This window comes from Ambystoma mexicanum, chromosome 4q (assembly GCF_040938575.1).
Source record: "Ambystoma mexicanum isolate Mex_15411 chromosome 4q, UKY_AmexF1_1, whole genome shotgun sequence".
NCBI lineage: Eukaryota > Metazoa > Chordata > Amphibia > Caudata > Ambystomatidae > Ambystoma > Ambystoma mexicanum.
Window position 1 is genome coordinate 255387110 of NC_090928.1, and position 14253 is coordinate 255401362.

Sequence of the window (14253 nt, forward strand, 5' to 3'; positions counted from 1 at the left end):
TCATTGCCAGTCCAGGCCAGACCACACCCTCCCACCCGTTGTGTATTGACAGTGTGCATCCATCATCTCTCGCTGTAGAACCTACACCTGCTTCACATACAAAGTTACTGAATACAATTTAGGGCTTAAAGTTCACACTCCTTGGAAAGGAATATTATGAAATGATTGTATCATAAGGGAATGTGGAGACGTATTACAGACATAGGTATTAACAATAGGTTGTCTAAAAGCTCATATTACAGGCAATAATCCCATGTTTAAAAATCTTCCTTTCAGAGGGGCATGATAAATATTCCATTGACAGGGTAAGAGGGCATAGCTCAGATGCAGCTTTATTGATATGCAAGCCCGACAGCTCACCAAAAGTGGTGACTTCTTCTTCAATAAGAGATGGAATATTCAAGTTTGGGTGTCTGACATATAACAGAATGTTGGCGTGTAATGATATCAAAGACTTATGATTATAGAATCTCAGTCCTTTTCGCCATGCTTTTGCAATAGCCTACTAGCCAAGAGCTTCACTGCCAACGCAAAAAAATCAGAGGTTACAGAGGGCAGCCCTGTTTTATGCTCTGGGATATCTTAATGGGTTCAGCCAGAAAATCAATAGTGCATGCCCTGCTCTTTGCAATGGTATAGAGCTATCAATCAGCCTACCAGACTCATTTCACGTAGGACACTGGTCATGGACGGCCACACCAGGGAATCAAATGCCATCTCAGCATTGATTAGGCTTGCAGCTGCAGGTAGGTCGAGAGTCATTCGGTGAGAAGGTGTGGAAAACGTCCTCAAATTACATAATGTAGACCTGCCAGGAATTAAGCCACAGGGGCTGGTGTGGACATCTGATGGGGCCAGCCTGCAGCAAATAACCCTAGCCAAAAACATGTTACCTAATTTTAGGAGAGAGAGTGGCATATAGGATGAACCAAGTTGTCCTTAGGCAGGACTGTGAGATTGTCATCTATTGTTGTCTTAGGCAGGACTGTTGACCTTAGCACAGCATGATAGACTGTGAGAAGTCTGGGGCAAGTTGCTGCATATTGTTTATAAAATGTGTTGGTGAGGCTCTGTGGGATGTAGGAAATATCATCACTCTCATTCACTGCAATAGACGTACAAAACAAGTCCCTTTGTCCATCCTCCACCTAAGCTAGTCTTACATCATGTAAACATCCCTGTATGGTATGTCCCCATGCTTTGCTTCTAGAATATTCCCTGCCCTTGTAGGTCTATTGCAGGATAACTCTTTCTGGAGGTGCCAGGGAAGGAATGCTACATTATCCCACATGCTTTTTCATGTCCCTTGGTTGGTGAAATCCTGGTGGAGAACAAAACATCAGAGAATGCTGTCAGTGCTCAGCCATAGGGTTAATGGAGGGGCAAAAGGCGCAGGAGGGGCATGAAAAGATGTGGTGGAAGAGAGCCGTCAAAGTGAGCAAGAAGATACTACTACTACTTGAAATTGTGGAAGGTGCAAATTGAAATGACAAACGTATCCACCAATGAGCAGGTGCCCTATAAAGTAAAAGAGATCGTTTATCAATTTGCAGCCATATGGGGTAGATTTCTGGACTTTCTCCATCCACTCAAGAAGTAAATTATCTGTGACATGTCTTCTGTATCGTGAGTTCTAGTCTTAGAGGGTATGTTTAGGTCGTGTCCCTCTGTATTTTCCCCACCTGATCCGCTCTCCCGGTTTAGTTTTGTCTTGTTCAGTTTTATCTCCCGCGGAATAGGCCTGCATCTGTGTGCACTTGGGTCTTAACTGACGCTGAATTATTGCATGACTTGAGAGTAATTTTGATGAGAAGTGTTTGGAATTTTAATTGTAACCACATTTCATCTCACTGTGTTCTCTTGAATGTGATGTGGTCAGTTGCCTAAAAGCTATAATAAAAAAATGTAAAAAAGAAATGTCCCTACCCTCAATGATGTTGATGGGAGCCCCCTCTGCTTAATAGAGGTAGGCATTGCCTTGGTTCCAGGCTGAAGATAAAAAAGAATCCCACTTACAATAAAAGAAATGTGTGCATGGCGCTCCGGGTTTTCAGAGCAGACTGTCATGTTTCTGCATCTCTGCCTTCGGCTGGTGCTGTCTGCAGTCCTGTGGGGTGTTTTCTACCATATTCAGAGAAGACCCTAAATCATTATTTAACATTTCCTTTCACAAATCTGTATATTCGAAAACCTGGACTTCAATTCCCCTAATGCACCTTGTGGCAGTTCTCATTCCCTGGTTATTCCCATGCATCAGTCTTGGAACCAGAATTCCCAGAAGCCCTAAAGATCAGTGCTACTTTCACTTTTCCAGGACCAGAGAGGGAGGGGGCAGATTACCTTCAGGTGTGCTGCTCCAGGTGCTCCTAATGAGCCTGCTTCAGCACTGGGCAGGTCAGTATTTAAGCAGCTGCCTGCAGGAGCACATGGCTCTTGCATTGAGTTCAGTCCCAGCCCTTTGTGCCTTGGAATGCTGCTGGTTCCTTTTACTGCCATAACCTGCTCCTGCTCTCTGTGCTCCCTGCCTTGCAGCCCTGCTACTCTGCCTACTCGCCCCTGCCTTCTGTCCTGCTCCTCTGTGCTTCCTGCACTGCAGCCCTGCTCCCCTGCTTGCAGTCTTCTGTCCTCTGCCTGCAGCCCCTTGCTCTCTACCACCTATTATCTTGTTCCTTGCCTGCAGATCCTTGTTCTATGCCCATAGTCCTGTTACCTGGCTTTGGTTTCCAAGTTTCCAGTCCTGAGCGTCCTTGTCATCTCTCTGCAGTCCTGCCCTTGTTATTCCAGCCCATATGTACAGTTCCTTGAATTCCATGTTACCAGTCTGCTGTTCAGTCCTTATTTTCCTAGTCCGGAGTTTCAGTCCTAAGTTTACTTGTTCCTGGTCTAAAGTACAGTCTGCTGTTGCTTGATTGTGGTCCTTAGTTTCTAGTCTGCCGTTCGAGTCTCCTGTACCATTGCACTTAGATTCTTTTCTACTTGCTTTTCCTCTTTCATCCCTGGTTTCTGTCCTGAAACTTGCTTACTTTGACTGCCTATTCTTCCCATTATATTTCTGTTACCGTTCTTGTCCTCACTCGTGCTTCTGTTATTCCTTTGTTCAGAGTTTGGCTGCTGGGTTTCCCAGCAGGCAATCTCTGCCCCCTCCTTTGTCTTGTTTTAATTTTAGTCTATTGTGAATTTAATGTAACAGTGTGTTGCGCTGTGTTCCCTCAGAGGACATCTGTTGTAGGTTCCCGCTGGAGCCATACTTGCTTGTCTTGTGTTAGTACACTCCTTATTTGTGCCCTAGGGTCCAGACACAGAAGTCACTCTTGCTGCCCCTTTCCATGGGCTTGCACGTTGTGGTGCCTGTAAAAGTAACTTATCCAGAGGCATTGAGCCTCCCTTCTATCTGTGGGTAGTATCTAGTCCAACCTGTGAATACACCGCTAATGGGATTCCTCCTTGTTTGTCCAGTGTATGGTTCCCATCCCTTCTTGTTCACCATTGAGGTCTGTCCTTTCTTCCTGTTCCGTCGTTCTGAATAACCTTGTGTAATCTTCCTTCTCGTGTAGCCTCCTGCTTTATGCGCTTGCCTGTCCCCTTACATCAGCACAGCCACCCAAAACGTATCTGGATGCCCTGTGTAACCCCTGACAGAATGCAAAGAGCCTATACATTCATGTCTCGTAGGCCGGAAAGGCATGCGCAGACCTAAAATACTTTCCTATCGGTTTAAGAAACCTCTACCCAAATCTGACATTTTCATAAAGACAGCAAACAAAACCGCTAGTTTAAAAGACAGACTTGTCCTAGAAAACAAACGTTTGCAAGCACAGTGCTACGCTCACTGGCTGCCTGACCCTTCTATGTTAAACTACTATGACATTTGCAAGTATGATCCGCAGTCTCTATCTGTAAAAGTCCTGCAGCAAGATAATGTATTCTTGCAGATAATGTAAGCCCAAACAGTGGCAAACACTCATGTGCCTTCTGGCATTGCTTCCGACGCTGAATTCAACTCTCACTCTATGCACAAACCATGTACTCCTTTGTCCCAGGTTGCCATGCCTCAGGCCCAATGTCCAAACACTGCTGCAGCTCAAGTTCAGCTCAGGATCTGCTTGGCTAGCTGCCCAGTGCGCTAAACCTGTTTCTGGATCTCTGTTTCCCAAACAGATCACTCAGTTTCCCGGTGACAAATGGGTACAACCCATGTATAAGAGACCTCACCATGCACTAAATGCGAGACCGCAGCCCCACGCCTTATATGCACTCCCTCCCGCGCCTGTGGCCGGATGTGGAGGTTCTGGGGGGACATCTACTTCCTCCGTGGGTAGAGGAGGTTGGTAGTATGAGGGCTGGGGGGTGGGAGGGGGAGCAGAGGGGCGGCCCGCCTCTGTCTTTTTGTAGACACAGTAGTAAAACTAGAAATCTCACTGGGGCGATAGGCAGAGGGTATATGGTCGTGCAGAGGATCTTCTGCCTGTGTCACTAAAAAAGGAAAAGCTGGCAAATAAGTTCATACTTGAGCAAATGGTACCGAGATGCCTGTGTTGTTTGCCGTTAGGTGATATCTCCCTCAAATACTTACTTTCCTGCATCCCCATGTACCACAACTGCAAGAAAATGCACGCCATTGGCCGGGTTCTATAGGGGCCAATGCTTCAAGGAGCAACACGCCCCGATTGGAAACCCACTGCCCTGGATATGTTTGTGTTTTACTTACACAGAGTGTTTCACGATTTCCGAATGAATCCTTGCCACCCCGTTGACCGCGTGCGATCCAATCACACAGAGGTGGGCCATGTTGATCCTTTTACAGTCGTCCTCCTCTATGACCGACATCCTTCTCATGCGGTCCACGTCCCCGGGGAACAGCGCAGCCACTTTCTGTTGCAGAAAACATGACATAATATAATGTAAGGCTTGTCATGGGAGGCACACCGAACACCACAATGACTCCTCCTATGCTGCAGGGTAAGCAAAGTTCGAATGTGGCAGAGGCTGAAGGGTTTGGCGTTTCAAACGATAAGTGAACATAACAAGCCGAATAAGTTCAGTGGCTAATAGTGAGACAGACAGGTGTTTAATCACTGCATCAGAAGCTGTGACATTGGCTGTCAGAATAAAAATAAGATGTTTCACAACCAAACGTGTGCCCACTATAAAATGGGCATTAGGTTATCATCATAAACAGAACATGGGTCATAAACAAAACATGGGCCATAACACAAGCATTGGCTACGCCAACAGTTTTGGCTTTTGTGAAGGTCTGGCATAGGCATTTGCCAGGCACTACCATAATGGTACTTTCTGGCCATAAAATGCCAACAGCTGGAAACAAGTGCGAGTACCTGAGCATGTGATGTCACTGTCTGTTTTTAACATGGCCTGAAAGTAACAGATGCGAGGACATACATATTGTTCATAAATAAAGTGGCACACTTGGCTAAAATTTTTTTATTAAAACAGGAGTTCATTTACAGGGGCAATTAAGCCATCAACGGTCATAAGCCTGCTAAGAAATAACACCGGCAGGCACTATGCAGCACACGGCTTGATGTTATGGCATGAAAGAGCTAGCTCAAAGAGATTCCAGCGGGGTGAGTTTTGGGCAGGTAATGGGTGGTATTGGACATAGGGATTTGCATAGTTGTTGGTGGTCAATGGGTGGGTAGATAACCAAACAACGCCCACAGGCTGTGTGTCCCTCTTCATATCCCATGTCCCTCCCAATAGCTTTGGCGTATAGCCGGAGCTAACATGCCTCCTATTGGCCAAAACTAAAAAAGTGAACCAACGCAATTCACAAGAGCTCAGAGGAAGCTCGTGCTTGTGAAACACATATTGGCACGCGTTTTGTTTATGGCACACTTTTTACTTATGACCCATCTCCTGTTTATTGTGAACAGCTTAAATGGCACATCTAATGAGGCAATGATTAGAGATATGTGTCTGGTATTACTTTATCCACTGAGCTGACTGAGGTTCTTACTTGCACTTCAAAGTACGCCTTATACTGTGAAACTGCAAACCACAATATCAGAACTTTGTGTACCTTTACATTTTTGATAGCTCATGAGAACACATATTCCTGGGTACAGTGGAAAGCTCATTTTCAAGCTAATCTATGTGGTCACTGGGCACAGTGCCCTTCCTCTAAGGCAGCGCAGCCACGCAACTCAACCCACCCACACCCAACTGGCCAAGCTCAGAAGGTACTAATGACCTTGCAAGACTTGTATGGTTCACACTGCCTCAGCGCTATCACCCGCTCCACTGCTGCCAAAGCTATTCCTACCACCAGTAGGAACCTTGAGAGAAGCTACGTGAAATATTCTCTTCCTTCACACCGAAGAACCACAGCTAGAGCCATTCACTCTATACCGGCACGCCTGCGCGGGTTTAAAAGAATGACTGTTGTGGGTGGCTACTTGTTATATATCTGGTGTGCCTGCCATGTTTGGAGCCATGAGCCTGCGAACTGTGTGTGTGTGTGTGTGATGTCATCTGTCAGTCAGTGTCGCCTCCTTCAACATTCCCAGAGTGATAGTTAGGCAGTTACCTCTACCCACCCTGTGTCATTGGTGCCTGGTCCTCTGTTTCTCTACTGAGTACCCCCAGTTTGATACTTGAAGTGTGCTACTTGTCAATAAAGGCACCTACTTCTCACCACAGGCGCAGCCTAGCCTCGTCCGTTATAACACTCGGGGCCAGACATCCATTACCTAGGGAGGCGAGATTCAACTTGCCTAACTGTCACTCATGGAATGTAGAGGCGGACAACCTGACAGGGAGAGAGATGACCTCACCACACACACACACACACACACACACACACACGCACACACTGTCATACAAGGAGAACAGAGAAGACATAAGAATACTACATGGCTTGGAAGAAGAGGATAACTCAGTTTCCAAAGTCATCTAATTGAATGTGCTAGGGAACGTGTTTGTACGTTTCCTTAGTGACATTTTAAATGTGAGCCACCTTAAGCTCACATTCGCTCCCCGTAAGAGTCCACTCTTGAGATGTCCCCTGAGTAAAATAATGGCTCCCATCCATGTTTCCTTACATCAAGATGCTTTTGGTTGATTGCGTAGATGATCTCTAGGTGGCGAGGCAGGAGCTGCTCAAACAGTTGGACGGGCCATCTCTCCAGAGCTTCGGGAAGGACTGTGTGATTGGTGTAGGCGCAGGTCCGCACTGTGACTTCCCAGGCCTGGCGAAGGATAAAACAAGCGTTCACAGAATGCAGTTATGCAATCATCGCGAGAACTAGCATCACACCAACATTTCGAATCCCAAAATACTGAATTTCGAGAACCCCATTTTAGTCTCTCTCTCTATATATATATATGTGTGAGGGGGTTTAAGCTAATAAAAACAGGGAGAGGGGCACTGGGGGAAGTGAGGGGTCTCCCCCGGTATATATATGGGGTAAAAAGTGGTTAAAAAAAGAAAAAAAAATTCAGTGTTTTGGGATTATAAACTTTATTTTTCGCAATAATCACATAGATCCTAGAGAGTTTATTGTAAAAAATGTCAAATTCGCGACGTGTAAACAGGTGTCCGATCCGCTTACCGATTTTCAAAATCACAACAGAAAATGACTCCTCGATCGAGGTGCTTGACTTCATTCCCGTTGTGCCAAAAGACATACCACATCTGCAGCCAAGCCTCACTCATAAGAAAGTACATTATGTTTCTAAGTAAAGCACAAATCTTGCCACCTGATAGGTTGTCACCCTCAAAGCCACATTGAAGACGAAAAAAGTTAACCTAAGTGTTCTCCACCCACAGCAAATGTTCCCTGAATCTGTTAACCCTAACCCGCTGAACTACACAATGATGCTAGGATATTTGTGATCCAACAGAGCTGACAATGTACAGTGAGTGTCAGCTATTTGTAAGAATGAATTGTTATCTTCAATTGTGTCTGAGTAATTGAGTTCCTGTTCCAGTCACTTTGGTCTTCATTGAGCAAGGCGAGTGTCTATTAGAATAAAGGGGCGGTACACAAGCCCTCCATTAAGCAAATGAGTACCTAGGCTCCCCTATACTGGCACAGGATCTATGAAGACAAACTCCTGAAGCTGGAGCGGAGCAGAAAAGACTCAGTCTTTGAGGTTTCAGCTTAAAGGTCCAGGAACCTGTTAAAAAACAAAATATCTAGGAGCTGGTCGGGCTCCCACCAGGAGCATGCCAAGGTACCAACATCCTCCTCCAATGAACATTAGAAGGCCATGGGTGAGTAAGTGGAGCCCACTAACTGAGGTCAGGGATTGAGGAGGTGTCTCGAAACACAAAGGTCAAAGGCACTGGCAGCTGCTTCTGGATATTAAAAATCAGCAGCTGATTAAAAACCACATTTGATGCCGTGAATGCAAGACTCTAAAGCCTGGTACTTTGGTCCCTTACAAATTCTCTCAGAGTCCCAGCACCGCCCGAAGAGCCTATCCGTGTTCCCTTAGCCACCCTTAGTATGATGGCAATGCCATTCCTGCATGACACATGCAATGACTATGTATGTCTCCAAATACCAGGCCGGTCCCCACCTCAGGGAATGTCTCTGTCTCTGATGCTCTCATTATACTTTTAACCGTAAAAAAGCACAGCAGCCTCTCCTTCAAGACATCTGTGTTTTTCTCTGGTTATGCTGTTGCCTGCAACGGATGGGACGCCTCTAGCAAATGAGCACCTGGCAACACAGAGAGAAAGCCAGAGACATAGTGAGAGAGAGAGAGAGACAGAGAAAGCACTAGACTGCTGTATAACATGCTGGGTACAACTAGTTTACAATAAATGATCAGTCCAAAAAATGACGATGCGAGGCATTGAAAACCCCAAATAAGTGTGTGACTAAATTTTTATTTCCTCTGAACCAATACTCAAAACCCTCTCTTTACTATTTTACAAGGATTATTGATCTCGCCATCTTAGTGCACTTGATCCAGAGGTTTGCCCACAGGGCCCCCATCAGAGCTAAAAGGCCCCTGAGGTGAAATGGATGCTGAAAACCACAACCAATCCACGACTTCACTCCTGCTGGGCCTTTAGTCCCAGTTCCAAATATGGACAAAAACCTTAGGCTAAAACAAAGGCTTTAAAGCGCCAAACATATACATGTACTTATACAATCCCACTAGGAAACGACTGCGTAGAACATGCAAACTCGATTCAGTTCAACACGCCACCAAAGCGCTGCAACACACAGAATGTGGTCAACAGTATACGTTTCAGGTTCACCTGGTTTTAATCTGAGGCTTCTTTTTTTTATATAAAATGTTTTGATTTTTAAGGCAGCATGAGATAAATAATGAGACAAGTCCAAGTCAATGTGGAAGCTGTTCACATTGGGAAAGAAAAACATGGCTAAGAGGGTGCAGAGGAGGGGATGGTAATGGCAAAGAGCAAGAGGGGGGGGCAGACTGAAGCTCGCTGACTCAGCTAAATCACACAAAGTGCTCTAGGAGTTCTTCCAACCAGCACTTTATCATTGGTGTAGGCTAGAACTGGCAGGCTGCAGTTCACAATACTCAGGGCATTGACCATGGCTTAGAATTGAGATCCGCTGCTGCTGCGGCTGCTGGCCCCATGCCCGATCTTCCAGTTCTTTTTTGCGTGATTTGAGAGCCAGTTTGTACTTGGCTTTAGCGGCAACAATCTCCATTCTAGGTTTTATGGGGTATCTAAGTAATGCTGAAAGGGAGCGTTTGGCCCTAGTGCAATCTTTGTTAAACCATCCTGTGACTATCTTTGCGAGAGTTACCACACACAATCTGAAATGCTGATGAAATGTTAATTCTCGGATCATTAAATGACTGTAGTCTCTTTTTGGTTTCCAGCATTCCTGACAGTATTGAGGTGATCAAGGGTAAGTTAATTGTAATTAGGCTTCTCTGCAGCATGAGATTGTCTATCTGGTTCTATTTTAAAGAGCACATTGTCTCATGTCATAGTGCTCTATCCAAATGCAAATGCTCCACATTCAGACTTCTTGTGTGGGGGCATTTGAATTCCAATACAATGGGCAGATGGTCACTCGTCACATCCTCCGCAATGTGAAAATCAGTAATCAGATTCCAGTGGGCTGCAGGGAAGGTAAAATAATCTACAGATGAGCTGCCTTGGTTATCTGCACATCTATCATTCCATGGGTTATCTCTAGTGGTTTATCTCATTAACGATCTAAGTCCCCACTCGTACAGCCAAGAGACATGTTTTGGGCCATTCGCGCGCATACGAGGATCACAAGTAAGGGGAGGTGGTATGCCTAATAGGTGATCTTCAGCTCGGTCAAATAAGTAGACAGACGACCCATTCCCTATCTTCAAACTAAAATCTCCACCGATAATAGTGCAAGGGTAATCCGTATGGCAATGTGTGGGTTGAGTGTCACAAAAGGTTTTGAGGCGGGATAAACAGCTTTCAGTGTTTGATTTGTGCAAACTGCCATAGAAATTAATAATAACCATGTCTTGCGCTTTAGGTAACTTAAGTTTAACTGCTTGTAGGTAAATTGTTACAGGATTCGTCAAAATGTTGGTGCAGTTCAGAAATGATTTTCTCTATATCGCCATGTCATGGAACTGTTGGCCCCTTGGGTGCTTTTGCATTCTAATTTGACATGTGACATAGCCATCCAGGGGTAGGTCTTCTCGGGTCCAATCTCCTGTAGCAGGATTAGATCAAACTCTGTCAAGAAGTTTATGATATTAGGCCAATTCCATTTGTTTCTGGGGTCAGCGATATTCCAAGATAGCAATGCGATTTTGTTAACATCTGAAGCAAATGCTTGTGGTTAGTTGATGATGAGGGCAAGGGGGTGTCACAGATGGCCGGAGGTATGAGTCAATCGATTCCATCAATAGCAGATAGTACGCCAAACTGGTTTTAGCCGAATTTACCAAGGAAGTAGTCTGATTGGCCTTGTTTCCAATATTAAGCAATATTAAGCAAGTTCTGAGTGCTAGAGGTTACGCTCACTCCTCCCGACTGTTATTATATGAGCCCATATTAGCAATTGGATCCTGACGGAAACTTCTACTGGCACTATTAGATTTGTCAAGTGTAATCGGTTTGATAAATTGGGGAAGATAAAGATCCACCGGGGAGAAAAAGAGAGGGGAACTACCCTAGGTCCAAGTACCACATGATGCCTCCCTAGGTTCGATCTAAAAATGTAGTTCGACGTGACCAGGATTTGAAAAAAAGTGACATCTATACAATCCCCAGCAAGCGATTTCGTCAAAAGCTCAACACAATGAGTTATGTATGCCATAGGGACTTCCTGTGGGTTAAATAGAGGGCCTCTTATGTTGGTGTTTAGCCAAAGGGTTATTTTGTTGATCAATGTGGGCGATGTTTCTTTCTGCCCTGGAGACAAGACAATATTTTAGCCTCCACTATTACTCCCAACTTGGGCATCGCTGCTGGGGGTAAGTTTATCATGAAAAGAAAAAGATTACTTGATGAATGTGAGATATTTGAGTTGTGTTGGAGAGTGGAATCTGTGTTAGGCTTGTTCACCCTAGCGTGCACATGTGCTTTGCAGTAATTCCGCCCTCTGCCACATAACCAATAACAGAGCAGTTTGGCTTCCCAGCAGTGGACCTGCTTGAGCAGCCCTGGGTCGCTTGGTTTACAAGAACATTGGGCGAAGTTTCTTTGGATTGGTTATCTTAAGGATAGGGAAAATGTGCTAGTGTGAGCAAGTGCTTCCTGCTTAAGGGATCCGATTTCCTTAGTAGCATTTAAGCCTCCACAGACACTGTACGTGGACCTGTATCCTGTCCTGTTTCGTCAGTGATTCGCTGTTTATTAGTAACATATGGTTTAGTTAACTTGCAACTTCCTTCAAGTCGGCATCTATTGGGTTTTGGATCTCTTCTGCAGAGATCAGTCCAAGTAGTGCATGCACCCTTGGCTTCTTGCCCTTAGCTTCCCCTGACAATTTGGAGCCTTTTTCGCTTTCCCATAGCTTCTAATGAATGATGTGACAGGTGCTGCAAATTAGAATGAGGACACTATGATACCAAGTTTCCCCAAGACTTCGAGGCTCCCAGACTGCAGACACCTAGAGAAATTGGGTCTGGAATTACCCCTTAGCTGGCTGCAGTAGCACACACAGTTGGGTAAAGTGGAGGTGTCCCACTACAGTTCTGAAGGTTCCAAAGGCACTCTGCCCACAGTCACCTTAGACAATAGGGTCTAAACGTACTCTGTGACAGTCCCTAATAATGTGTAGAGAACTGTGCGAAGATGCTACCAATAATGGAGTGGGGATGAGGCATAGGGTGTGTTGCTAGCATAAAGGGCAGAAGGTGAGGGTGAGGAGGTCCGAGTGGGAGGAATACTGCAGAATGTCCAATTCTGGCTTGGCCAGGCAACCGTTGAACGACTTCGCTTCTGTTCCCCTCAATTCCCCAGCTCACCCACGCACTGATGCTGCAATGGGCAAACAATACTCCGCCGCCGCCCACAAGTACTGTGAAAGGAGCTTGCTGCTAGCTCTACTCCACCTCCATCTCAGCACCTCTCAGGGAGAGCAGCAACTACGCAGTCATAGAGGAGCGCAGAGCCAACAGCAGGGCAACAGCCAGCCTACCAGCTGCTCCACCAGCGCTCCGCTGCGCTTGGAGCTGGCCATATTCTGGCATCTCAGCACGGCGGGGAATGCTCCACTCCCAACAGCAGGGCAAAAGCCAGCCCACCAGCCGCTGCACAAAAAATATCTGATTTGGCTGACGAGGCAATGGAAAAGGAGGGGATGGTGGATCCCTTAATACTCAGAGAGTGGGACAACGGACAATGTTCTTGCTGGGCAATGCTAACGCTACTCTGCCAGCAGACTATAGTAAAATAATGTTGTTAGCCTCTGGGCCCAAATTGGCCTATTAAGCATCGACAGAGTCAGGTGAGAAGGCAGGTAACCTCTTTTTTGGGAACAGATTTGTTAAAGCCATTGCCAAATATGTGGGTCTGTACCCATCCTCATGCAAATTCAAAGCTCTTGTCGACTCGCTACTGCAGGTTTTCCCACCAGTGTGTGAGAGGATGGTACAACAGATCCAGCTTCAATACATGAGGATTTCATAGAAGGTAAGTGTTCAAAAGTTGAAAGTTTCTTTACAAGACAAAAATTGGGGGCAGGGTGGCAGGATTTTTCCATTACTGATTAAGTATGACTCATGACCCATGTGTTTTTCAAACCATTCAAGGGTTCCACATTCTCTTGTGCACAGCTCCCATTCAAACATCCACACCTTGTCCGATTATTTTTCTCGGTAGAATACAAGTTTGGTTCATCAGGTGGTTCTATAATTAAAGGACAAAGGAGCGTTCAGATTCACACAGGTAATCCTGGGTTTGTAAGCAATATCTTTTTGCGACAAAAGAAATTGAAAGGTGTCAAGTCAGGCCAGTCAACAACCTCTGGAAATTAAACAGTTTTGTTGAATAAAATAATTTCAAAATGTAGGACATCCACCCCCGAGAGACATCTTGATGCTAAGGGACTGGATGACGAGAAAGGATCTGAAAGCTTAACTGATCATTCTAAATCACAGACCCCATTAGAATTTCCTTTAATTTGTGTCAGAAATCAAGCTATTTTGATTTTTTTGCCTTTTCTTTAGCCTTGCATCTGCCCCTTGGTGTTTCACCAATGTGGTGATGAAGGCGGTAGTGGCAGCACTCAAAGAATGGAGTATTCCATTAATATTTTTTCTGGATGCCATTTTGCCGACGTCCCAGTCCAGACAGACAGTGACTCCACACCTGCACACCACCGTTGGATGGTTACAATGCCTGGGCTTTGTAATACATTGGAATACATCAGATCTGTCTCCTTGGCAGAATATAGAGTTCCTGGGATTCTGCATTAATAGAATTTGGCCTACTTTACAGCTGCTGGTGGGCAAGGCAGCCAAAGTGGTTTCATGAATGACCCCGGTGTGGATTATGTGTCTCCTATCTGCACCGATTCAAGCAATCGCCAGGGCCTCGTCATTATCGATTGTTGCAGAGATTAAAGGCCATGCACCTAAGGAAAGGCCTCAACTACTCAGACGAGATGATCTTCTCAGTGTAAGCTAGGCCGGAACTCCACTGGTGGTTGAATCCCATGCGAGCTTGGAACGGCAAACCAATCTTTACAATGTCCCCCAATCTCGTTATAAAATCAGAACCGGTCTGTTGGGCTAGGGAACATGTTGTGGGAAGGTCTTGACAGGCATAAAGTGGGCTCCCAAGGAGAGGAAGCT

The 14253-nt window shown here is 45.5% G+C and overlaps 1 protein-coding gene across 1 annotated transcript in view; it reads right to left on the bottom strand.

Annotated features, from left to right (window-relative positions):
- The window catches only part of LOC138467651 (glycogen phosphorylase, brain form), a 760591-nt gene that overhangs the window by 268433 nt on the left and 477905 nt on the right, over positions 1–14253 (bottom strand). The window contains exons 10-11 of the mRNA XM_069607828.1: positions 7062–7208; positions 4709–4872 (exon numbers count right to left, since the gene is read on the bottom strand). Of these exons, the coding sequence (XP_069463929.1) occupies positions 4709–4872; positions 7062–7208 (311 nt within the window). The remainder of the gene's footprint in view (positions 1–4708; positions 4873–7061; positions 7209–14253) is intronic.